At 71.6% G+C, this 22,139-nt stretch overlaps 10 protein-coding genes across 10 annotated transcripts; 6 read left to right on the top strand and 4 right to left on the bottom strand.

Moving 5' to 3' along the window:
- Positions 1–153: 153 nt before the first annotated feature.
- Positions 154–499, bottom strand: V1510DRAFT_403170 (uncharacterized protein; the record flags this gene model as incomplete). The annotated part of the gene is made up of 2 exons (XM_066932151.1): positions 154–240; positions 272–499. The coding sequence occupies 2 exons, from the start codon at positions 497–499 to the stop codon at positions 154–156; spliced, it is 315 nt and encodes a 104-aa protein (XP_066788898.1).
- A 345-nt stretch (positions 500–844) lies between these two features.
- Positions 845–2,153, top strand: V1510DRAFT_430280 (D-isomer specific 2-hydroxyacid dehydrogenase; the record flags this gene model as incomplete). Its single annotated transcript, XM_066935363.1, has 4 exons — positions 845–1,066; positions 1,098–1,125; positions 1,155–1,233; positions 1,264–2,153. The coding sequence occupies exons 1-4, from the start codon at positions 1,011–1,013 to the stop codon at positions 2,151–2,153; spliced, it is 1,053 nt and encodes a 350-aa protein (XP_066788899.1). The 5' UTR covers positions 845–1,010.
- Positions 2,154–3,001: 848 nt separating this feature from the next.
- On the top strand, positions 3,002–4,919 carry V1510DRAFT_417071 (uncharacterized protein; the record flags this gene model as incomplete). The annotated part of the gene is made up of 3 exons (XM_066933882.1): positions 3,002–3,274; positions 3,306–4,080; positions 4,270–4,919. Coding segments are annotated over exons 1-3 (1,683 nt in total), but the record flags the coding sequence as incomplete, so codon positions are not given.
- Positions 4,920–4,940: 21 nt separating this feature from the next.
- Positions 4,941–5,935, top strand: V1510DRAFT_417072 (uncharacterized protein). The gene has a single exon (XM_066933883.1). The coding sequence runs from the start codon at positions 5,066–5,068 to the stop codon at positions 5,894–5,896; it is 831 nt and encodes a 276-aa protein (XP_066788901.1). The 5' UTR covers positions 4,941–5,065; the 3' UTR covers positions 5,897–5,935.
- V1510DRAFT_417073 (vacuolar ATP synthase subunit S1-domain-containing protein) lies at positions 5,881–6,891 on the bottom strand. The gene is made up of 2 exons (XM_066933884.1): positions 6,307–6,891; positions 5,881–6,275 (listed from the first exon to the last, which is right to left on the bottom strand). The coding sequence occupies exons 1-2, from the start codon at positions 6,710–6,712 to the stop codon at positions 5,923–5,925; spliced, it is 759 nt and encodes a 252-aa protein (XP_066788902.1). The 5' UTR covers positions 6,713–6,891; the 3' UTR covers positions 5,881–5,922.
- A 593-nt stretch (positions 6,892–7,484) lies between these two features.
- On the top strand, positions 7,485–10,690 carry V1510DRAFT_430283 (chromatin remodelling complex Rsc7/Swp82 subunit-domain-containing protein). The gene is made up of 2 exons (XM_066935364.1): positions 7,485–7,867; positions 7,908–10,690. Exons 1-2 carry the CDS (start codon positions 7,807–7,809, stop codon positions 10,592–10,594), a joined length of 2,748 nt encoding a protein of 915 aa, XP_066788903.1. The 5' UTR covers positions 7,485–7,806; the 3' UTR covers positions 10,595–10,690.
- Positions 10,691–10,864: 174 nt separating this feature from the next.
- Positions 10,865–12,617, bottom strand: V1510DRAFT_430284 (uncharacterized protein; the record flags this gene model as incomplete). Its single annotated transcript, XM_066935365.1, has 2 exons — positions 11,986–12,617; positions 10,865–11,910 (listed from the first exon to the last, which is right to left on the bottom strand). The coding sequence occupies exons 1-2, from the start codon at positions 12,446–12,448 to the stop codon at positions 10,865–10,867; spliced, it is 1,509 nt and encodes a 502-aa protein (XP_066788904.1). The 5' UTR covers positions 12,449–12,617.
- Positions 12,618–13,416: 799 nt separating this feature from the next.
- Positions 13,417–15,775, bottom strand: V1510DRAFT_365387 (uncharacterized protein; the record flags this gene model as incomplete). Its single annotated transcript, XM_066931221.1, has 3 exons — positions 13,417–13,977; positions 14,009–15,121; positions 15,152–15,775. The coding sequence occupies 3 exons, from the start codon at positions 15,773–15,775 to the stop codon at positions 13,417–13,419; spliced, it is 2,298 nt and encodes a 765-aa protein (XP_066788905.1).
- Positions 15,776–17,262: 1,487 nt separating this feature from the next.
- On the top strand, positions 17,263–19,599 carry V1510DRAFT_417083 (uncharacterized protein). Its single transcript, XM_066933885.1, has one exon. The coding sequence runs from the start codon at positions 17,595–17,597 to the stop codon at positions 19,398–19,400; it is 1,806 nt and encodes a 601-aa protein (XP_066788906.1). The 5' UTR covers positions 17,263–17,594; the 3' UTR covers positions 19,401–19,599.
- Positions 19,600–19,646: 47 nt separating this feature from the next.
- V1510DRAFT_403178 (Alpha/Beta hydrolase protein) lies at positions 19,647–21,529 on the top strand (the record flags this gene model as incomplete). Its single annotated transcript, XM_066932152.1, is given in 3 exon segments — positions 19,647–19,864; positions 20,921–21,504; positions 21,522–21,529. 3 exon segments carry the CDS (start codon positions 19,647–19,649, stop codon positions 21,527–21,529), a joined length of 810 nt encoding a protein of 269 aa, XP_066788907.1.
- Between the last annotated feature and the right edge of the window lie 610 nt (positions 21,530–22,139).

The raw sequence follows: 22,139 nt of genomic DNA on the forward strand, positions 1-22,139 counted from the left end.
GGGCCTGTCCGCAGGGCACACGCCCGACAGGATCGAGGTCCCCGGTTGCGCGTCTCCGCCGGCGACTTGGTCGACGCCGCGCCCTGCGCCCGGCGCCGGCGGCCCGGCGAGCGGACGAGCGTCGGCGACCCGCGCCGTCACTGCGCCCGGCGCCTACGGCGCCGGTGTCTTGGGCTGGTTCGTGAACAGCCGCTCCCAGGCGAGATCGAACCGGGCGCCAAAGTACCAGGCGATGCCGATCTGAGTCAGCAATGGCGACGACCACACGCACCATCAGGCCAGACGTCAGCGTGACCATGGCTGCAAACGACGCCAGCAGCATGGCTATCTCGCCCTTGGTCATCTTGACCTCGCCCTCCTGGGCGCGACGCTGCTTGATCATCTCGAGCTGCTCGGGCGTGAGCGAGTCCAGCTTGGCCGTCAGCAGGTCGGGCATCTTCTCGGTGACGGTGGGCCCCTTGGCCTTGGGGGCCTTGCCAGTTCTCTGGCGGACAGGCATGGCGACGATTGTTGTGATCGCAGGATGTGCCTGGTGCTGGCTTTTTGTCGTGCGACTTTGTGTATGCCAGGGCGGGGCTGGGAGAATTTCGGTTAGATAGCTGGCTAGGTCATATACCCAGTAGCCAAGGCAGACATTAGCCGGCCGGCCGGCAGCCAGCCAGCGGGCGGCCGGGGTGGCGGACTGAGGGGCGGCGGGCAGAGGGGCGGCGGGCGGTGGAGAGACGCGGCCGCACGTGCGGCGGCCGCCCAGAGCGGCGGCCGCCGAAAGCGGCGGACCGCCGCCAGTACGGCGGCGCGCGCGAGCGGCGCTGGATCCAGTATGCCGGCGCCAGGCGCCGGCCCGGCGCGCTGGCGCGTGCCGCGCAGCTGGCTCAGGTCGCACGAACCACGCTTGGCCGGCGCCCGGGTACTTGCGGCCCCCACGTCATAAGGTTCGTCCGATCTGCGTATGTGGGGTATAAGCTCCCACCACCCGAAACGGACGCAGACGCACGTCACATCGCAACGCAATGGACCAGACCGAACAGGAGCGCGCGCAGAAGGCTGCGGCCGACAAGCAGGACGGGTGCGTGGGCGCAAGGCACTGCTGACCGCAGACCCAAGGTGGCCGTGTTCTCGACCAAGGTACGGTGCCGGCGGGCGCGCTGACGCAGAAATACGACCGTGAATTTCTCGTGCCCGCGTTCGAGCAGTGCGGCCACCAGGTCACGTTCTTCCAGTCGCAGCTCAATGGTACGTGCGTGGCGGACGCGCTGACGACAGACGAGACGCTGCTGCTGGCCGAGGGCTTCACGGCGGTGTGCCTGTTTGTGAACGACGATCTGACGGCCAAGGGCGTGGCACACCTGGCCGCCAAGGGCCTGCGGTTCGTGCTGCTGCGGTGCGCGGGCTTCAACAACGTCGATGTGGCTGCGGCGGCCGCGGCCGGCGTGCAGGTCGCCCGCGTGCCGTCGTACTCGCCGTACGCGATCGCCGAGTTCGCGGTCGGGCTGATGCTGATGCTCAACCGCAAGCTCCACAAGGCGTACACGCGTGTGCGCTCCGGCAACTTCTCGCTCGAGGGTCTGACCGGGTTCAACATGCACGGCAAGACCGTGGGCGTGGTCGGCACGGGCAAGATCGGCATGCTGACGGGGCGCATCTGCCACGGCTTTGGCTGCCGCGTGCTCTGCTACGACCCGTACCCGAACGAGGCCGGGGCCGCGGAGGCCGGCATGGCGTACGTGCCGCTGGACGAGCTCTACGCGCAGGCCGAGATCATCACGCTGCACTGTCCCCTGGTGGAGTCGACAAAGTATATGATCAACGCCGAGTCGCTGGCCAAGATGAAGCCGGACGTCATGCTGATCAACACGTCCCGCGGCGGCCTGGTGGACACGGTCGCGCTGATCAGGGCGCTCAAGGCCCGCCGCATCGGCGCCGTCGGCATGGACGTCTACGAGAACGAGAGCGGACTGTACTTTGAGGACACCAGCGACGACATCATGCAGGACGACATCTTCTCGCGCCTGCTGACGTTCCACAACGTGTGCATCACGGGCCACCAGGCGTTCCTGACGCGCGAGGCGCTCGAGAACATTGCGAGCGCGACTGCGGATAACCTGCGGCTGCTGCTGGCGGGGGCCGAGTGCGCGAACGTGGTGCGCGCGTAGGCGGCTGGCGCGAGCCGCACGGGGTGCGGCTCGCACGCGCCGCCCCGGGCGCGCCCACGTGACGGGCCGGCCAGACTGAGCCGCACGGAATGCGGCTCGCGCCGGCGCGTGGCCGCCGCGCCGCACCGGATGCGGCTCGCCGGCCGCCGGCGCCGCGGGCTCGTGCGTCGGCGGCGCGAGCCGCACGCTATGCGGCGCGAACAGCCAGCCGCACGACGTGCGGCGCCCTCAGGGGTCCGCCGCACGCCGCGCGGCACAATACATCCATCTGCTCCCCCCGGCCCCGGCCCAGCCCCCAGGCCCGGCCCGCGCGTGTCCCCGTGCGCGCCGCGCGCGGGGCGTGCGCCGCCCTCGCCGCGTGGCGATAGCCGCCGGCCCGCTGGCCACCGTAGCGATACCTCCCAGCCATCGTCTCGCGACGACCAGCACACCAGCAGACGGCACACGCACGATGGCCAGCTTGCGCGAGCTAGACGCGGGCGCCGTCGGCCGCGGAGTGCTCGGGCGGACCGCGCGCGCCGGCCGGATGGATAGATACGATGGTGGCGGGCCGCGCGGCCGGGAGGACGGCGATTCCGAAGACGACATGGACGACGAGGCCCTGTGGCCGCTCTCGACCAGCACAACGCGCAGCGCCGGCAAGGCCAGCTCGGACGGCTCGACCCGGGCCCGGCGCGGCCCCGGGCCCGGCCCGGGCAGTCCCGGCGGCGGCGGCGGCGGAGGCACGGTCCGGTCACAGGCCCGGCCCGGAACAGTCGGCCGGGCCCGCGGGTTCCTGGTCGGCGCGCGGCAGCGCACGGCGTCGGGCGCCGAGGCCGGCCGCGGCGACGTGAGCGTGTCGTCGATCCAGCACGACATCATGGCGCGGCTGGGCCGCGCGGACGAGGCGTCGACGAGCTCGGCGGCGTCGTCGCACGGCGGCTCGGACCGGCCGTCGGACGAGGCCGGCGCCAGCAGCACGACGTCGGCGCTCAGCCCCGGCGCCGTCCCCGGCGCCGTCTCGGACAACGACGTGGCCCGGGTGGCCAACCTCGTCGTGCACCTGCGGGACAGCAAGGCCATGATGGACCAGAGCGCCACGGCCAGGGCCAAGTTTGGCAAGCTCATCCGCGGCGAGGACTGTGAGTACGCCGGCGCGCACGCTGACCGCAGACATCGTCGTCGACGGCCGCGAGGTCCTGCTCTCGCCGTACACCAAGCGGCGCGTGCTGCGGACCAAGACGTCGCTCGAGCTGCATTTCACGTTCATGGCCCAGTGCCAGACGCCGGCGGCGGCGCCCGGCGGGCCGCGCGCCGTCGACGGCGTCTACAACCCGCTGCAGTCGATCCGCAACCGCGCCGTGCGCGAGAAGCTGCGGCACTCGCTCGACGCGCCCGACTTCTCGGCGGCAATTCCGGCCACGACCGTGTACCGCAAGGACAACAACAAGTTCATCTGGGAGATCGACTCGGCCGAGATGTTTGCCGACTGGGGCTGGCGCGAGCGCAACCGGTACGAGATGGTCGGCCGCGACGGCCGCCGGCTGTACGTGCGGTCGGCGGGCAGCGACACGGTGACCGACAAGGGCCGCCGGTCGCGGCGGTCGGCCGACGGCGGCCGGCGGCACCTGCTGCCGCACCTGCACGACGAGCACCACGGCAACCTGCTCAGCCTGCACGCCGACAACCGGTCGGACGGGTCCGACGACGGCGGCCGCGCGGGCGTGCGCAAGACGCTGTCCAAGGAGATCAAGAGCTACGTCAAGACCATGCACCGCAACCACAGCCCGGACAAGCGCCGCGGGGAGCTGCGGCCCGAGCTGTACGTGGACGAGCGTGTGGACGAGCGCGCGGGCGACGACGACGGCGGCGACCTGGCGCCGCCGGCGCCGGCGTTTGGCCATCGGCGGATGCCGTCGTACGCGCTCTCCGAGGGCACGCACTACGACTCGGCCGGGTCAGACGTGGCCACCAGCCCGCTGCGTCAGCCACAGGCGTGGCTGCCGTCACCCGACGACTCGGACTCGGACGACTCGGACGGCCAGCTGCGGCCGCACGCGTACCGGCCCGACGAAATCGTCGAGATCGAGGGCGTCGAGTTTGTGCCGCTGCGGCGCCGGCGGCGGTCGCGCGCGGTCTCGGCCGCGTCCTCGGCGGCGTCGTCCAGCGTCGGCTACGGGGGTGACAAGCCCGAGAACGCCCCTGGGCTGGTCACGGCCTCGTCTGACGACGACGACGACTACACAGACGCGCGGGACGCGCACGCAGCACCCGCACGCACCTACTGGCCGTCTGTCGGCGACGTGAACTCGGCCGCAGCGTTTGCGGACTCGGGCGACGGGTCGGCCCGCAGCAAGCGGTCGAGGTCGTTCTCAGACGCGCACAAGCGGCTGCCGCTACTGCGGCCGGACGAGACGCGCGAGCGCGCGAGCGAGCGCGTGGAGGAGCCGCCGCGCAAGCGCGGCATGCGGCGCAAGATTCCGCAGAAGATCCGCGACCTGCAGACACGGCTGGCGGTGGCCATGCAGGACGACGACGACGAGCGGAGCCGGGAGCGGGGCGAGCGGGGCGAGCGGGACCGGGACCGGGACCGGGACCGGACCGGGGACCGGCTCGGGGACCGGCTCGGGGACCGGCTCGGGGACAAGGACCGTGACCGGACCGGGGACCGGGACACAGACCTGGACCTGGACCCGGACCGCGACGACGACGCGTATCCCTACAGCACGCTGTCGCCGGCGGCGGCCGCGCGCAACGACGGACGCTGGTCACGCGCGTCGTCCAAGGCGCGGTCGCGGTCGCGGTCACGGTCGCGGTCGCGGTCGCCGCGGCCAGGAGGCCTCGGCGGCGCCAGCGTGGCCGCCAGCGTGGCTGCCAGCGTGGCCGCCAGCGCAGCGCCGTCCGCGCCGTCCAGTCTGCCGGCCAGCCAGCCCATGAGCGCCGCTGGCAGCGTGGCTGGCGCGCCGTCGTGGCCGCCGGACGGCGATGACGGCGCGCCCAAGAAGCGGCACCACAAGCCACACCTGCGGAAACGCGCGCGCCACCTTCTCGACAGCCACCTCGGCCTGCTCAGCCACACGGACAGCCACGCCGACCGCCGCCAGGAGCTGCTCGCCCGGCTATCGCTGCCCGCGGACGCGCCCGGCGCGATCGCACCCGCGTGTGCGCCGGCCGTGCCCACCGAGGTCGTCGCCGCCGCCATCCGCGAGCTCGAGACGTGCGCGTTCCAGTTCCAGCACACAGACGTGCGCTGGCGCAGCCTGCTCTCGAACTTTGGCGACTTCAGCCTCCACGGCGCCTACACCGGCTTCACGAGCGCGCGCGCGGACGTCAAGGGCCGGCTCGCCGCGTACCGCACAACCGTCGCGCCCGGCGTCAGCAAGGGCCTCGACGAGGTCGGCGCGCGCGCGGCCGCGCTCCGCGCGGAGCTCGCCGGCGACGGCGACTCGGACCGCGACAGCATCGTCGCGCGGTTCGACGGCGCCATCTCGCGCGCCGACCAGCTCACGGCCGAGGTGTCGACGAGCCTGTCGCTGCAGTGCCGCAACCTGGCGCACGAGCTCGACATGCTCGAGCGGTCGCGCATGTTTGGCGGCCGCCGTGCGCGCGTGCGCGTGGCGCTCGTCCGGCTCGGCTACGCCACGCTCGAAAAGACGGTCCTGTTTCTGCTCTGGTGCGTCTGGGCCGTCGTGTCCGTGCTTCGGTTCGTCCGCGCGATCCTCCGCGGCGTGCTCACCGTGTGCAGCTGGTTCCTGTGGTGTTGAACATATGTATTTAGACCAATATCATTCTAGGTCCTCTTGCCCGGGCCAAGCTCCTTGGCGAACGCGTCGTACGAGATCTTGATGCTCGAGATCGCCTGCAGCGCGACGCCGAGGATGACGACCATCAGCAGCGACGCCACGATCGCCATGAACATGCCCGGCGTGAAGAACTGGTAGCGCGTGAAGACCGAGCCGTTGGTCAGGTCGCCGATCGGGACCGCCGTGCCCGAGACGAACACGTACCCGGACGTGGCCGCGGGCAGCGCTGTGGTCTGGCTCGGCGCCTCCCGCTTGCCGAGCGCGCCGGCCGCCGACGACGTGTACACGACCGCGTACTTGTACGCGCCCAGGACCGACATGACCGACGACAGGAACGCGTCTGCTGTCAGCGCCGCGCGCACGCTACTTACCGTGGTCTGCGAGCACCGCCGCGCGCGTGCTGTCCGTCGGCGGCGCGGGGAAGTTCACCCGCACGACGTGCGGGCCGGCCGTCTCGGGCAGGCTGAACGCGTTCGTGCGCGCGTCGATCTCGGTGGTCTCGGCACCCCACTTGCTCGCGCAGTGCTTGTGCAGCGCGTCCACGTCCAGCGCTCCGTGCGCGTGCCGCACTGCGTACGACAGCTCGGCCTTGTCAAAGAGCTGGCGCAGGTTGGCCGTCGCGTGCGCCGGAGTCGAGCCCGAGAAGTCCGACGAGTGCACGCCAGGCTGGTGCACGACCACGAGCCGGTCGACAGGGTGGTCGGCGACGATCCGGTGGACGACGTCCCGGAAGTGGTCCGCGGACGCGACCGACTCGGACGAACGCTTGAGGTGCATGTGCGCGGACCTGACGTCAGCGTGTTCGAGCCGCACAGGGTGCGGCGCTCAGCCACCGCGGCCGTGCACGGCCAAATGCGGCCGAGCCGCATGAGCCGCACGCTTCTCCGCAGTGGCGTCGGTGGCGTTCGCTGGCGGCGACTCAGCCCGCGTCCGCCGGCCGCAGCGTGGCCAGCCGGCCCACGGTGGCAGGCGTGTCGCGGCGACTGCAGCCACCGTTGTGACCGGCGCAGCCGCCGTCGCGGCCATGCTGAGCGCCTGCCGCGGCCGCCGTTGGCCGCGCCGCTGGCCACGCCGGCACCGCCGGCGATCTGCGACTCTGCCGCGTACCCGCCGAGCGCAGATCGTGGCCGTCCGCCAGGCTCGCCGCGCCTGCCTGCGGGTGTTCTGCCGCCAGTAGACCATCCCCGTCTCCGCAATGCGTTGCCCGCCGTGGCCGTTTGTGCAACGGCGGCGCCTGTACTTACTGCGTGTTGGTGAACATCAGCAGCGGAAAAGTGTCCTCGAACGCGGACACGGTCGCCAGCGACGCCGTGAGCGCGACCAGCGCTCCCTTGAGTGTGAACTGCATTCCGGTTCACAAAAGTCCTGAGTGTCGTGGGAACGAGAGCTCGCCGTGATACCGTGCGGGAAATGTCGTGATGCGACATGCGAGGGTCGCCAGGGCGTAATGTTTGGTAGCGGTGGCACAAGTGCGGCGTGGCTGGCCGGAAACCACCTTAGATACGCATAATTTGCTGAGTTGCAGCCGCATCCGCCGCGCGGCGCCAGCGGCAGACCATGCCCGCACCGAGTGCATGCAACAGCCGCGTGCTGTTATATGGCATAAGTGGCCAACCGCGCGACACACTCTACCAAACTCCTCCGGCCACACTTTCGGCTCGTGCACGTCCAACGGCAGAAATCCCCGACACGACACGGTCTGACTCGCGACAGGCCGTCAGCAGATCTCTGGACGCGGACAGCAGGCGTCGGCGACTAATTGATTGGCGAAATTTGGAGTATCTGGATGGTTTGAGGCCGACATCAGACCTGAGAGTTTCCTGCGTGCAAAGACAAAACACATCCGACCGATAGAGCCGGCAGAGCGCGAAATGGACAGCCAGGCTGCTGAGGCGAGCGTATCGCCGCGCGAGCCGAGTGCTGGCGTGGACGGTATGTGGTGGGACGCGCGTGACGACGGCTGACAGGGCAGATGCAACGGTGGAACAGGTGCCCGGCGTGGTGGCCGACGTTGAGGTCAGCGATGCCGGAGAGGTGGCCAGCGACGCGCCAGAGACCGATGCGGTCGACGCGGAGGTGACTGTGGAGGCAGCTGAGACCGCCGACACTGAGGCCGCTGCGGAGGCGGCTGCTGAGGAGACGCCGGCGGTTGCAGACGAGGCAGCAGCGGAGGTGCCCGCGGAGGCCGCGGACGAGAGTGCGACGACCGGACTGGAGACGCCAGCAGCTGAGGACGAATCGGCGCCGGCGAGCGCGGACGAGACCGACGAGGCCGGTGAGGCCGCAGCCGAGACCGAGACAATTGAAGTGCCGGAGCTTACGGCAGCCGACGACTCGGAGTCGGTGGACCAAGCAGACGACGGCAGCCAGCCGACGGTGCCGACACCCGAGTCTATAGGCGGAGACGCTGCCGGCGAGGTCGACGAAATCGCTGATGTTTCGACAGAGCCCGCGGCTGAGCCTACGCCAGAAGAGTCTGCGGACGAAGTCGCCGAAACGGCCGAGACGGCTGCAGTGGATGAGCCGGAAGCGATTGAGCCGGTCGGCGAGGCCAGCGCAGACATTGAGATGGCAGAGGCACCAGTGGCGGAGGCTGGAGAAGTTGCCGAGGCCGAAGTCGCGGCCGAGCCATCGGTTGAGCCATCGGTCGAGCTGCCGATGGAACCATCGATCGAGCCGCCGGTCGAGCAGTCAGCTGAGCCGTCGATCGAGCCGTCAGTCGAGCCTTTGGCCGAGCCGTCGATCGAGCAGTCAGTCGAGCCGTCAGTCGAGCCGTCGGTCGAGCCAGTCGAGCTCGACGAGGCTGCAGAGGCATCCGTCGCCGGCAATCAGACAGACGACATCGACCTGGACGACATCGAGCCGCTCGCCGACCTCGACAACGGCTCGCCCGGTGGTGAAGTGGCGGACGTGTCGGGCGACATGGCGTCGCTAGAACCGCTCGAGATCCTGCCATCGTTGGAGGAGCCGACGAAGCTGTCGGATGATGAGATGGATGTCGAGCCAGCCTCCGGAGCGACGGCCGAGCCCGCCGCGGAGCCTGCCGTGGAGCCTGAAGCCGAAGCCGAAGCCGAAGCCGAGGCCGAGGCCGACGGTGACGAGGACGGCGAGGACGGCGAGGACGGCGAGGCCGAGGACGACGGCGATGAGGAGGGCGAGCTCAAGGAGGACGAGCTCGAGGAGGGCGAGCTCAATGACGAGGACGAGGAAGAAGGCGAGCTCAAGGAGGACGAGGACGAGGACGAGGACGGCAAGGACCTGGACGAGGACGAGGACGTCAAGGAGCCCAAGAAGCGGGGCCGGTCCAAGCGGCGCGCGTCCGAGGACGAGGACGAGGACCACGTACCGTCGAGCGGGTACAACGACGACGACGACGACGACAACGACGAGGACGAGCTCGAGAACGGGCACCACAAGTTCCACAAGCGCAAGCGGCTGGTGCAGCGCAGCGAGGTCGAGAGCGACGAGGACGACGAGGACGACGAGGACGACAGCAAGGACAAGCAGGACTCGACGGTGGTGCTGACCAAGCGGTCGCGGACGCCGTCGTCGCGGGCGTCGACGCCGACGGTGTCGACGCCGGTGACGCGGAGCAACAACCACACGCCGCAGATCGGGTTCGCGCGCGGCCGCGGGCGGGCCGGGCGCGGGCGGGGCAACCACCTGCACCGGCTCAAGGCGATGTCGCAGACGGTGCAGGAGCACACGTCGGACCAGATCAACCCCGAGGGCGACGAGTACATCGTGCTGGACATAGACGACGAGGGCGAGAAGAAGGTGACGCCGGACGGCGAGCTGCTGGACGGCCGCAAGTACAAGATGCGCACGTTCAAGCTGCCGTACCGGGGCGAGAAGCTGTTCATGCTGGCGACCGAGTGCGCCAAGGAGCTCAACTACCGCGACTCGTACCTGCTGTTCAACAAGAACAAGTCGCTGTACAAGCTGATTGCGTCGCAGCCCGACAAGGAGGCGCTGATTGAGATCGGGTACCTGCCGCACGCGTACCGGTCACGGCAGATCGCGCTGGTGTCGGCGCGGAGCATGTTCCGCCAGTTCGGCTCGTTTGTGATTGTGGACGGCCGCCGCGTGCGCGACGACTACTGGCACCACAAGGCCATCAAGGAGGGCTTCACCGAGGACGACTACGCGATCGAGAAGCGCGCGACGCACCACCCGGCGCTGGTGGGCGTCGGCAGCGCGACGCTGCTGCGCGAGGAGATCCTGGCGGCCGGCGAGGCGCTGGGCACGACCTCGTTCGGCGTCCTGTTTTCGGACCTCAGCTTCCACGACCCGTGCGACCGCGGCTCGGCCGCCAGCCGCATCGTGTGGGACGGCCCGAGCGCGCCCGACACGCTCGAGGTGCCGCAGCCGCGCGTGCAGGCCGTGTACAACGACGTGCGCCGGGCGCGCGCGAACGAGCCGCCCGAGCGGACCGGCCCGGGCCGCCGCAAGAAGATCGACGGCATCCGCCGGGCGTCGTCCCAGTCGATGCTCGAGAACTCGCTCAACGTGGCCCAGTTCAACAAGTTCCTGGTCGACAAGCGGCGCGCGCGCGCGGCCATGTGGTCGGGCTTTTGGAAGCCCAAGCGCAAGGCGCCGACGCCGCCGCCGGACGCGCCGCCGGCCGACGACCGCGACGTGCTCATGGCGGGGCTCTGAGTGCAGAGTGTGTACGATAGACCAGGCTTGCATGTGCTGTACTATATATCTACCAACGCCTGGAGACGAGTGCTAATAAAGAATAAGGCTTTTGAACGGGGGGCTGCGCCGCGTGCCGTGCGGCGGCGGGGGCCCTGGGCGCGCCGCACGACACGCGGCTCGGCCGGAGCACTCACGCGCCGCACGGCGTGCGGCTCACTCACGCGCCGCACGGCGTGCGGCTCACTCACGCGCCGCACGGCACGCGGCTCACGCCGCACGCCGTGCGGCTCAATGCATCGGCCCCGGCGGCGCGTCCGCCGCCGCGAACGCCGCGTCCTGCCACTCCGCCGGCGCAGCCAGCGCCAGCGGGTCCACAAAGAACGGCGCAGAGGCCGGGCCCAGCGCCGGCGACTGCTGCGCGGTCAGGGCGCCCGACAGCAGCGCGCCGTCGCGCAGCGCCGGCCGGTAGTCGCTCATCGACAGCACCGACTGCGACCGGCGGAGGCGCACCGGCGGCGGCGGCTGGCGGCGGCGGCGCGAGGCCAGCAGCGGCGGCTGCTCGGTGAAGACCACCGGCGGCGCGCCCGGCGACGCAAAGTGATAGCCCGGCACGTACGGCAGCGAGGCCGAGCGCGCGGCCGGCGCAAAGCCCACGGGCGGCACCGGCGTCGTCGGCACCGGCGTCGTCGGCGCGCTCGCAAACGCCGCGTCGCCCGGCAGCGAGTACGTCCGGTGCAGAGCCGGGCCCATGGCCAGGCCGTCCGGCGGCGGCGAGACCATCGGCGCGTAGCAGACGCCGTCGACGAGCAGCGGGTAGCCGCCGTAGTAGTAGGGCGAGAACGGCGCCGGCGTCGCCAGCGGCGAGATCGGCGCCGACTGCGGCAGCGGCTGCAGCGGCGACGGCGACGAGTACGCCGACGGCGGGTACACCGAGACCGGCACGCGGTACGGGTCGTAGGGCGCAGAGCCCTCGCGCGCGGCGCGTTCGGCTGCGCGAATGGACCGCTCGAGCGACGCGTACGAGGCCTCGGACGGCGACTTGTACTTGCTGAGCGCGTCGCCAAAGTCCGTGGACGGCTGCCGCCGGACGGGCGTCACCGGCGAGTCCGACGTCTTGCGCTTGGGCGTCCGCGCCGGCTCGCGCCGCAGCGGCCCGCCCGGCGAGACCGTGGCCGGCGCGGTGGCTCCGGGCGTCGGCGGTGCCGGCGCCAGCGAGCGCGCCGCGACGGCCAGCGCCGGCGCCAGCGCCGGCCGCGGCGCAACCAGCGGCGCGGCCGGCGCCAGCGTGGGCGGCGGCCCCGGCGGCGGGCCGACCAGCAGGGCCTCGGCCATGCCTGGGCGAAGGGCCGGCCGCGACGGGCCTGCCGTCGGCGGTGCCGGCGCGGGCGCAGGCGGCATCGCCGACGCACACGGCTGCAGCGGCGGGCCGGCGGGCGGCGCGGTCAGCCCGGCCGCCGGCGCGGCCAGCGACAGGCCCATCGGCACGGCCACCGGCGCGGCCAGCGGCCGCAGCGGCCCCAGCGGGTCGCCCAGCGGGTCCGCGGCTGGGCCGGCCTCGGACAGAATCTGCAGGATCTGGCGCTCCTGCTCGCGTTTCTCGACCTTCACCGCCGCCCGCCGGTTCTGGAACCACGTCTGGACGTGTTTCGGCGACAGGCCGGTCTGGCCGGCCAGGGCCTCGCGCACGGCCGCGTTCGGCCGCTGGTTGTCGGCAAAAAGGCGCTCGAGAACGGCGTCGGCGTCGGTCGGCGCGACCTGGGACACAAACGGCGCGGTCTCGGCGAAGGCGCGTTCGAGCATGGAGAAGCTGGCGTCGTCGTCATCGTAGAACGGCGCCACCGCGCCGTCGTAGAACAGCCCTGGCTGCGACATCGGGCGGGCGCGGCGGGGTCGTTGCGGAAGGTGTCGCGGTCAGGTCGGACAAAGGCGTTGGACGCCTGGTAGGGCTCGGGCTCGGCTGCGCCGGTCAATGGCCAGCGTGTGCCGCGGCCTGGCAATTCTCCGGCCCGGTCCTCTGGCGGCGGTCGGACGTGGTGCGGTCGTGGGCTGGAGAGAAGGGGCCGTTGCCGCAGTAGCCTACGCTGCGCGCCGCACGGCGCCGCGCCTGCCGCCGCTACCGACGCGCGGCGACGCGGCCGAGCGGCCGACCCGCCGGGCGGCCGGCCGGGCAGCCGGCGGACGGCTGGCCCGGCGGCTGGACGGTCGGCCGAGGCGACGCCTACGAGCCGGCGGGCGGCCGGGCGTGGCCGCGGCCGCCGCGCGGTGGCCGCGGTCGCGACGCCAACTCTACGGTGCGCAGGAGGCGCAGGGGCAGCGGGCGGGGCCCCGGCCGCAGCGCGCCAGAGCTAGACGCCGGCGTGTTGGCGGCCCGAGGCGGCCGAGGCCGCACACGGGTCGGATGGCCGCCACGACGGCCGCGGAGCGGGTGCGCCCAACGGCCGGGGCCAGCCGACAGGCGGCTGCAGCCAAGCCAGGGACACCTGCAAAGGGGCCGTTGGGCGCTAGCGCAGCCACGCACGATAGCGTAAGCCAGTAGGCACGGTAGCCGCTGCAGCAACGGCTGGGCGGGGTGTGCATTGAAGGAAGGGGATGGACGGCGCGGGGCGTGGACGGGCGGAGGGGCGCCGGCGGACGGTGGGCAGGCGGGCGGGGCCGGCGGGGACAGGCGCGAGGGTTGCGAGCCGCACGGCGTGCGGCGCGGCGCGCGCCGCGCGGGGTGCGGCGCACGGGCCGCGCGCCGCACGACGTGCGGCGCACACCCGCGGCGCTAGCGCCGGCCGCGCCGCATCGCGTGCGGCGCGCGGCCCTGCGCCGCACCCCGCGCGGCGCGCCCGCCGCGCCTACAGCTTCGCCGGCTTGGTCTGCCGCGACAGCTGCACCAGCGCGTCCGCGTCCGGGCGCCCCGCCCGCTCCACGGTCTCCACCTTGCGCGGCACCATGCGGCGGCCCGCGTCGTCGGCCATGTCCAGCACGCGGAAGTTGATCTCGGCCGAGTCCCGGCGGGTCTTGCCCTCGCGGCGGAACATGCTGATGCGCTCGACGTAGTCCCACAGGCGGCCGTCGGCGCGGATGCGGTCGTTCTGGCGGGTCGGCAGCCAGGCCGGGTCCAGCGACACGATGGCCGGGCTGCGGCCCGACTTGGAGCGGCGCGCGACCAGAATGCCCTCGGCCTCGAACTCCTGGAACGCGCACTTGAGGGTCTCGCGGTTGACGGCCTCGAAGTAGGCCAGCTCGCCCTGCGCGTACAGCGTGCGGCCCAGGACCTGGGCCACGCTCTGGAACGTCTTCTCCTCGACCCACACGGTGCCGTCGGCCGAGGCCTCGGCGAGCTCGGTCGTCGTCGGCGTCAGCGCGAACAGCGCGACCGCGGCCAGCCAGTAGCCGTCGCAGAACGGCCAGATCTGGGGTCAGCGGGGCGCGGCGCGCACGTACCAGGAAGCAGTAGAAGTCGTAGAACTCGCGGCCGCGGGCGCGCTCCGTCGACGTCAGCTCGACCGAGTCGCCCGCAAAGCGCACGACGCGCTGGCGCATCAGCAGCTGCAGCGACTCGCGCAGGTTGTCGGCCATGCCGGCCACGCCGTACACGAACTCGCCCGAGAACAGCTTCGACAGGAACACGACCTTGGAGTAGAGCTCGGTCAGCGGCATGGCCTGGCCGGCCGCGTCGCCGCCCAGCTTGACGCGCGCGTACAGCGCCAGCGACACCAGCGCCTCGGGCACAAACAGGTGGATCACCATGTTGCGGTAGAAGCTGAGCTGGAACCGGTCGGCCGGGAAGAACGTGTCCTCGAGCAGGGCCGTGCGGTCCACGGCCACGAGCTTGCCCAGCACGTCCAGCGCCTTGTCGACCACGCCCGCGGTCGTCAGCGCGCCAAAGTCGGCCACGCGGCCGCCGCGCTCGCGGATGCGGTCGCACAGCCACTCCACGCGGCGCACGAGGTCGCCGCGGCCGATGCCGCGGCCGCGCAGCGTCAGCAGCACCGTGCCCACCAGCGCCGTCGGCATCACGACCGACACCTTGTTGATGTCGGCCAGCACGCGGTAGCCCAGCGACCGCAGGACCTTCGTGCGCACGTCCGGCGACGCGCGCGCGGCCTCGATCGACACCGCGCCGCCGTCCGCCGCCGCCAGCTGGCCGTCGATGAAGCCGCGCAGCGACCACGGCTCGTGGAAGCGCACGTCCACGCGCCCCATGCGCAGCGACACGACCTCCCGGGCCGTCAGGAAGTCGCGCAGGTTCTCCTTCTTCTTCTCCGACCCCAGCAGCTCGCTCACGTAGCTCTCGGTCTCGATCACGCGGTCGTACTGCGTCGACACGGGCACGATCCACGCGTCCGCCGCCCGCCCCGACAGCACCGTGTCGAAGATGAACTTGAGGATGCCGTACTTGGGCGGCAGCAGCTTGCCCAGCCGCGACCGCCCGCCCTCGATGAAGCACTCGAAGTTGAAGCCGCCGCGGAGGAGCGTGTCCACGTACGCCTGCAGCAGCGCCGCGTACAGCTGGTCGTCGCCGAGCGACCGCCGCATCCACATGGCGCCCAGGTTCTGCCGTCAGCGCGCCCGCGACGTACTCACGTTCAGCGCCCGCCCGATCACGGCGAAGTTCAGGTTGTCGCCGGCGACCACCGTCGGCAGCGAGATCCCCAGCCGGAAGCAGATCATCTGCATGCACACGTAGTCGATGTGCGACCGGTGGCACGGCAGGAAGATCAGTGACTGCCCGCGCCGCGCGGCCTCGGCCGCGACCTCCTTGAGCCGCGCGACCTCCTGCGAGTTGACGTGCAGCCCGTGGTTGTACGCGCGCGCCAGCACCTGGTTGACCAGGTAGTACGCCGTCCGCAGGACCGACTTGTGCTCGAACTTGCAGATCATCGCGTCCGCCTGCTGCCGCACCACCGTCGCCAGCCAGCCCTCGATCTGCGCCCGCCGCGCGGCGGCCTGCGCCGGCGACAGCCAGCTCTCGTCCGCCACCTTGCGCGCGGCCAGCTCCTGCACCTTGCGCACCAGCAGGGGGTTGCTGAGCACCGCCGACCGCACGTCCTCCGTGAACCCGTGGTAGTAGATCTCCTTGCCGATGTACTGGTCGTACGCGCGCCACGACGAGCCCGCCAGGTGCTTGGAGAAGTCCTGGAGAAACGAGAACGGCGCATCGCGGAAGTGCGTGAAGCCCTTGGTGATCTCGCGCGTGGTGGACTCCATGGCCAGCGCGGCGGCGGACCCGCGCGCGAGCAGGCCGCGGCCGGCGTCTGGCCGCTGGCCGCGGCCGGCGGCGTCCGCGCCGGCGGCGGCGGCGGCGGCTTCGCCGGCGTCGCCGGCGTCGCCGCGGTCGCGGTCCTCCGAGCCGGGCTCGAGCCGCAGGTCGTCCAGCAGCTCGCTCAGCGACCACTCGGTCCCGAGCAGGTCGATGTCAACCGACCGTCTGCCGCCCTTGGTCATCTCTGGAACCGTCGTGCGTGCGTGCGTGCGGGCGATCGGCGGTTGAGCGGGCGGGGAGATCTGGGGACGCGGGCGCGCGGCGCGTGCCGCGGCGCGCGACGGTTGTGCCACAAGCGTCCGCGCGCGCGCGCCCGCGGCACAGGCGCGGCGCGGCGCCGCACTTGCGTTCTATCAAACTCACCGCCGCCCAAATTCGGCGCCAGGGCCGCTTTCCGCACACCCACCGCAACCACCGACCAGCTTTCGACCGCACGCACGAGCGGCACGCAGCACAGACAGGCCTGCCGACGGGAGCACGAGGCCCAGTCCGACAGACACACCTAGCGGCAGCGCGCAGCGCAGCAGGACCGGAGCGCGGACCGGCGGTTCCGGCCCTGAAAATTTTTTTATCCGGCCAGGCAGCGGCCTTTGCGGGCACCTGCGGGCGCAGCGAGCGCAGAGCGAGCCCCGCGCGGCGGACGACTAGCGGCCCCAAGGCCGGCACGCACGCGCCGGCACGATGGAAGGCGACGGCGGCGGCGCGATGGCCGATCTGATGATGGATCCGGCGCTGTCGATCGCCGAGCTGCAGAACAGCAGCGACCTGGACGCGACCGCGCTGCTGCAGGCCATGACGACCGCGCTCAACTCGATTCTGGCGTCGAGCGCGGCCGATGGCGACAGCGACAGCGAGGGCGCGCGCACCGAGAGCACGCCGGGACGGCGGCGGCGCGCCCAGGTCCGCAATGAGGAGGACCGCGAGCGCGTGCGGATCGAGAACCGCGAGCGCAAGAAGCGCTGGCGCGAGCTCAACGAGGACCGCAACAAGGACAACGACCTGCGGTGCCGAGTCAACAAGCGCGCGGACAAGATGTTTGGCAAGGACCCGACCGACGTGAAGCTGTCGTGGATCGAGACCGAGTTTGCACGCCGGAAGCAGAAGCGCCACGAGAAGCTGCGGCGGATGCCGGCGGCGAGCGCGCCGACGGGCGCGGGCGCGGACCTGTCGAACGTGGCCGCGGCGCTGGGTGCGGCGCTGTCGGGCGGGTCTGACGACCTGCAGTCGGCGCTGGCCGACTTGGGCGGTTCGGGCGACATGAGCGCGTTCAACAGCACGCTGACGTCGCTGGCGCGCGACCCGTCGCTGATCCGGAACCTGGTCCAGCTGCTGAACACGTCCGGCGGGCTGCCGTCGGACGGGAGCGACGGCCACGAGGCGGCCGAGAGCCACGACGAGGGGGCCGAGGCGGCCGAGGCGGCTGAGGCGGCCGAGGCGGCCGAGTCGCTCGAGCCGGAGTCGGAGCCGGCGGCCGAGGCCAACGAGGCCGAGGCGGCCGGGCCTGAGCCGGCGCCCGGCCTGGATCTGTCAGACCCGGCGCTGGCGCACTCGCTCGAGCTGGCGGCCAACCTGATCGCCCAGGAGGGCCTGCACGACGGCGAGCGCGACGCCGGCGGCCTGCTGGACGCGTCCGGCGCCGACCCGAACATACTGTCGAATCTCGAGCGCAGTCTGGCCGACCTGGTCGGCCACGGCAACCTGCATCTGGGCGAGGGACACCCGCTGGCGTCGTTTCTGCCGCTGGCTGGTGAGACACACGAGCCCATGGACCTTACAGAGGCAATTGCGGACCAGCTGCCGCAGCGCGAGCACGCGGAGGACGGTGGCGAGATCCCGCTCGACCAATTGTCTCACCATCTGAATCAGTTTGGGCCCATCAACGGGCTGTACTACGACGGCGAGGCGCCTGAGCAGTACGAGGCGGCCGAGGGCGACCAGTTTGGCGAGCAAGGCGAGCATTCTGAGCATGCCGAGCACGCCGAGCACGCCGAGCACGCCGAGAATTCCGAACACGCTGAGCTCGACGAGAGTGCTGAACACGCCGAAGACGCCGAGCATGCCGGTGCTGAAGGAGAGGCCGAGGTCGAGACCGAGACCGCCCCCGAGGCCGAGCATGACCCCGCTGGCCACACGTCGGCCCACCGGGTCGTGTACGACGAGTACGACGACCCGGAGGACGAGGCGCCGGAGGCCGAGGCTGAGACGGCTGAGGCCGAGGCTGAGGCCCCGGAAGCTGATCTGGAAGCCGAGGCCGAGGCCGAGGCTGGCTCAGAGACCGCTGCGGAGCCAGCCGAGGCTGGCTCTGCCATCGGACCGGCCTCGGCCGAGCCCGAGACTGAGCATGAGCATGCCGACCAGGCGGACTACGAGCACATGGACATCGACCCGGCAGAGCACGAACCCAGCGAGACGGTCGAGGAGGCCGACCAGGGCGTCGAGGGCGAGCACGCCGAGTCAATTGAGCAGACCGCTGAGCCGACGGAGCCGGTCGATCAGGCAGAGTCGGACGACCAGGCCGAATTGGCCGGGCATGCTGAGCACGCTGAGAACGCTGAGCACGCTGAGAACGCTGAGGACGCTGAGCACGCCGAGCACGCCGAGCATGCCGAACACGTCGAGCACGCCGAGCACGCAGAGCACACCGAGCACGCAGAGCACACCGAGCACATCGAGCCGACCGAGCAAGCTGAAGCTGGCGAACCGACCGAACTCGAGCACGAGCAGCCGGCCGACGCCGACGCCCCGGCAGAACCTGCCGAGGCCGACTACGACTACGGCGAGTACGACTACGACCAGCCCGAGGGCGAGTACGCGCAAGAGTACGAACAGCCCGAGGGCGAGTACGAGCAGCCGGCCGAGTACGAGGGCGAGGGCGCGGAACAGTACCAGGAGGGCGAAGGCCAGGAGCAGTACCAGGAGGGCCAGGAGGGCCAGGAGGCCTACGACGGCGAATATGCCGAGGGCGAGTACGCCGAGGGCGAGTACGCGGAGGGCCAGGAGTATGCCGAGGGCCAGGGCGAGTACGCCGAGGACCAAGCTGCGTACGCCGAGGACCAGGCCGAGTACGCCGAGGGCCAGGAGTACGCCGAGGGCCAGTACGCCGAGGGCTCCGAGGGCTACGAGTACGGCTACGACAACTACGACGGCTACGAGTACCAGGGCGACTACGCCGAGGGCTACGACCAAGCCGACGGCCAGGCCGAGCCCTCCCGCGCCCAGGAAAACGTCCCCCCGGCCGAGGCCGGCGACGACTCGTCGGCCATGTTTCTCCAGGCGGTGACGTCTGCGCTGAGCACGATCATGTCGACCGACAACGAGGACGAGCGGCGGCCCAACAAGCGCAAGCGCACGTCGCGCGACGAGCGCCGCGCCCTCGCCGAGCCGTTTCTGCCGTCGCACTACATGTCGCTCAAACCGCCCAAGCCGCCTGCGTACATCCCGCCGCGGCCGGCTGCGCCCGCAGCCGCCTCGGCCGGCCCGGCCGACCGCGACCTCAACGGCATCCGCGAGAAAAAGGTCAAGGCCATGGGGTTCCCGCCGATGCTGGCGGGCATGCGCGTCAACCGCTAGGCGCACTGCATATCGGCGTTATATTTGTTTTCTTGCGCGCGAGCGCTGTACATTACGGTCTACGAGTGATGGGTCTCAGTTTTGTAATGATAGTTGTAACATACGACTTTGGTAGGACACGTGTGTAGACGGCCGGTGTGGCAACAGCCACGCGGCGCGTGGGCGGCGTGCGGCGCGTGTTCCCCGGGGACGCCGTCGGAACCGAAATCGCTCCCCAAAACGCGCCGCAGCGGCCCCTGCACGCCAATGGACATCCACACCACCGACCGCTTCGTCACGTCGGGCCACGATGGCATTCCGCTCGAGACGACAGTCTACGCGCGCAAAGACAGCCTGCGCACTGTGAAGGCTGTCGTGTCCCATCCGTACGCGGCTCTGGGCGGCTCCAAGAACGACCCGGTCGTCAAGTTCTGCGCGCGCAAGATGGCTGCGCTCGGCATTGAGTCCTGGACGTACAACTACCGGTGAGTACACGGCCGACGCGCGGCTGGATCGATCCAACGGGCGGGTGGCGACTCGCGCTTGCCCGGCTCGTCGGCTCTCGCGGCTCTCGCGGCCGTCCGCGGCTCGCTCCGTTGGCGCTGCGACGGCCGCGACGGCCTCGGCGACCGGGCAGTGCCGCGCCTCAATGGCAGGCCTGGCGGCGACTCCTCGGGGGGGCTGCCTTTGGCAGGATGGCCTGTGCGGTTATAAGCCGCACGGCGTGCGGCTTATAGCCGCCGCGGAGGTGTGCCTCCGGCGGCGACTCCGTCGAGGGTGGCTGCCTTCGGCGGAATGCTGGGTGCGGCTACAAGGGCGTGCCTCCGGCGGCGACTCCGTCGAGGGTGGCTGCCTTCGGCAGAATGCTGGGTGCGGTTATGAGCCGCACGGCGTGCGGCTCGGGCGCGCCTCCGGCGGCGACTCCGTCGAGGGTGGCTGCCTTCGGCAGAATGACTGGATGCGGTTATAAGCCGCACGGCGTGCGGCTACGAAGGGCGCGCGGGGCGACTCCGTCGAGGGTGCTATCTTCGGCAGGCTGGCTGTGCGCTGCTCCGTTGCGTCTCCGTGGCAGCTCTGTCCGTCAGACTGAACCACGGAGGCATTCAGTCCAGCGGCTATAAGCCGCACGCAGCGCGGCGCATCGCCGACACCGGCTGAAAGTATACCCGCCAGGAATCGTCGGAGATTCCCGGTTGCGGCTATAAGCCGCACTCTGTGCGGCGCATGACGCTACCAGCCAGCCTGGCAGCACCCTCGACCGAGTCACCGCCGGAAGCACGCCCTCTGTTGCGGCTACAAGCCGCACACTGTGCGGCTCATAGCCGCACCCAGCCTGCCGAAGGCAGCCACCCTCGACGGAGTCGCCGCCGGAGGCACGCCCTCGGCTGTGGCCCAAGTCACCCCAAGCTCTGCCGAAGGCAGCCACCCCCGACGGAGTCGCCGCCGGAGGCACGCCCGCAGCGGCGGCAACAAGCCGCACGGCGTGCGGCGCACGTGCGAGCCGCACGGCGTGCGGCGCAGGCGCACAGCGCTGACCGCAGGGGCGCCACCGAGTTCTACAGCGGGCACACGTCGTGGACCGGCGCGGCCGAGCAGGCGGACCTGCGGTCGATCGTGGAGGCCGTGGTCGCCGGCGAGCCGGCCCTGCGCCGGCTGATCGTCGTCGGGTACTCGTACGGCGCGCTGGTGTCGGCCGCGGTGGTGCAGGCCGAGCGCGGCCCGGAGCCCCGGCACAACGCGCGCACGGGCGCGGCCCGGCCCGGGCTGGACGAGCGCGAGCGCGCGGTCGACGTCGCGTACGTGCTGATCTCGCCGCCGCTCTTTCCGGTGAGCTTCTTCATCCAGCTCGGGCTCGGCCGGCGCGAGCCAGAGATCGCGCTGACCCGCGGCTTCGTCGGCGACCGCATCGTCGCGCGCAACCGCCGGCTGCTCGTCGTCGTCGGCGACCAGGACGAGTTCACGTCCGCGGCCAAGTACGACCGGTGGGAGGCCGCGCACCGGCGGCACGCTGTCTGGGCGGACGGGCGCAGCAGCGCGCTGGCCGTGGTGCACGTGGCCAGCGGCCGGCACGCGTGGGACTACGACGAGCTGACGGCGGTGTGGGACGGGCACATGCGGGCGTTTTGCGCCGGCTTCTGCGAGCCCTGTAGCATGTGAATGTATCTGATTCTGTGCTACACGTGGTCGACCGTGTAGCCGCGGGGCCGGGTGCGGCCGGGCGCGGCGCCGACGATGCCGGGGATCGTGATCTGCACGGCGGCCTTGTCGTACTGGAGCGGCCAGTAGCGCCCGCGGTCGTCGTCGAGCGCCGGGGGGAGGGCCAGGAACGACACGGCCGAGGTGGCGCCGGCAGAGACGGGCCCGGGCGTGCTGGCGGCCGAGCGCGCGCGCGCGGCGCGGACGGGCGCCGGCGAGAGCCCGGAGGCGGCGCGCCGGTCCGGCCGCACGAGCCGGATGCCGGCCAGAACCGCCTCGGAGATGGTGCGCGTGCGCGGGCGCGTGCGCGGCGGCGGCGGCGCCGGCCGCGGCGTGGACGGCTGCGACTGGATCGCCCGGCGCAGCGCCGGCGGCGTCGGCGGCGGCGACGGCGCGGCCGAGACCATGCCGGTGGTGAAGCGGGCCGGCGGAGCCAGCGCCGGGGACGCCGCGGCCGACGCCGCGGCCGACGCCGGGCTCGACGCCGCCGCCGACGCCGCCGCCGACGCCGCCGCCGACAGCCCCACGGTCTCAAAGTCCGAGTCCTCCGGAAACGCGCCCAGG

This window comes from Dipodascopsis tothii, assembly GCF_038497935.1.
Source record: "Dipodascopsis tothii strain CBS 759.85 unplaced genomic scaffold V1510scaffold_15, whole genome shotgun sequence".
NCBI lineage: Eukaryota > Fungi > Ascomycota > Lipomycetes > Lipomycetales > Lipomycetaceae > Neoaidaea > Neoaidaea tothii.

What these genes read in the sequence shown, in the direction of transcription:
- V1510DRAFT_417072 (XM_066933883.1), top strand. Translation starts at nt 5,066, where the DNA reads ATGAGCGCCGCTGGCAGCGTGGCTGGCGCGCCGTCGTGGCCGCCGGAC.
- V1510DRAFT_417073 (XM_066933884.1), bottom strand. Translation starts at nt 6,712, where the DNA reads ATGCACCTCAAGCGTTCGTCCGAGTCGGTCGCGTCCGCGGACCACTTC. An exon ending in GGCGGTGCTCGCAGACCACG is followed by an intron (nt 6,276 to 6,306) that starts GTAAGTAGCGTG and finishes CGCTGACAGCAG; the next exon opens with ACGCGTTCCTGTCGTCGGTC.
- V1510DRAFT_430283 (XM_066935364.1), top strand. Translation starts at nt 7,807, where the DNA reads ATGGACAGCCAGGCTGCTGAGGCGAGCGTATCGCCGCGCGAGCCGAGT. An exon ending in GCCGAGTGCTGGCGTGGACG is followed by an intron (nt 7,868 to 7,907) that starts GTATGTGGTGGG and finishes CTGACAGGGCAG; the next exon opens with ATGCAACGGTGGAACAGGTG.
- V1510DRAFT_417083 (XM_066933885.1), top strand. Translation starts at nt 17,595, where the DNA reads ATGGACCTTACAGAGGCAATTGCGGACCAGCTGCCGCAGCGCGAGCAC.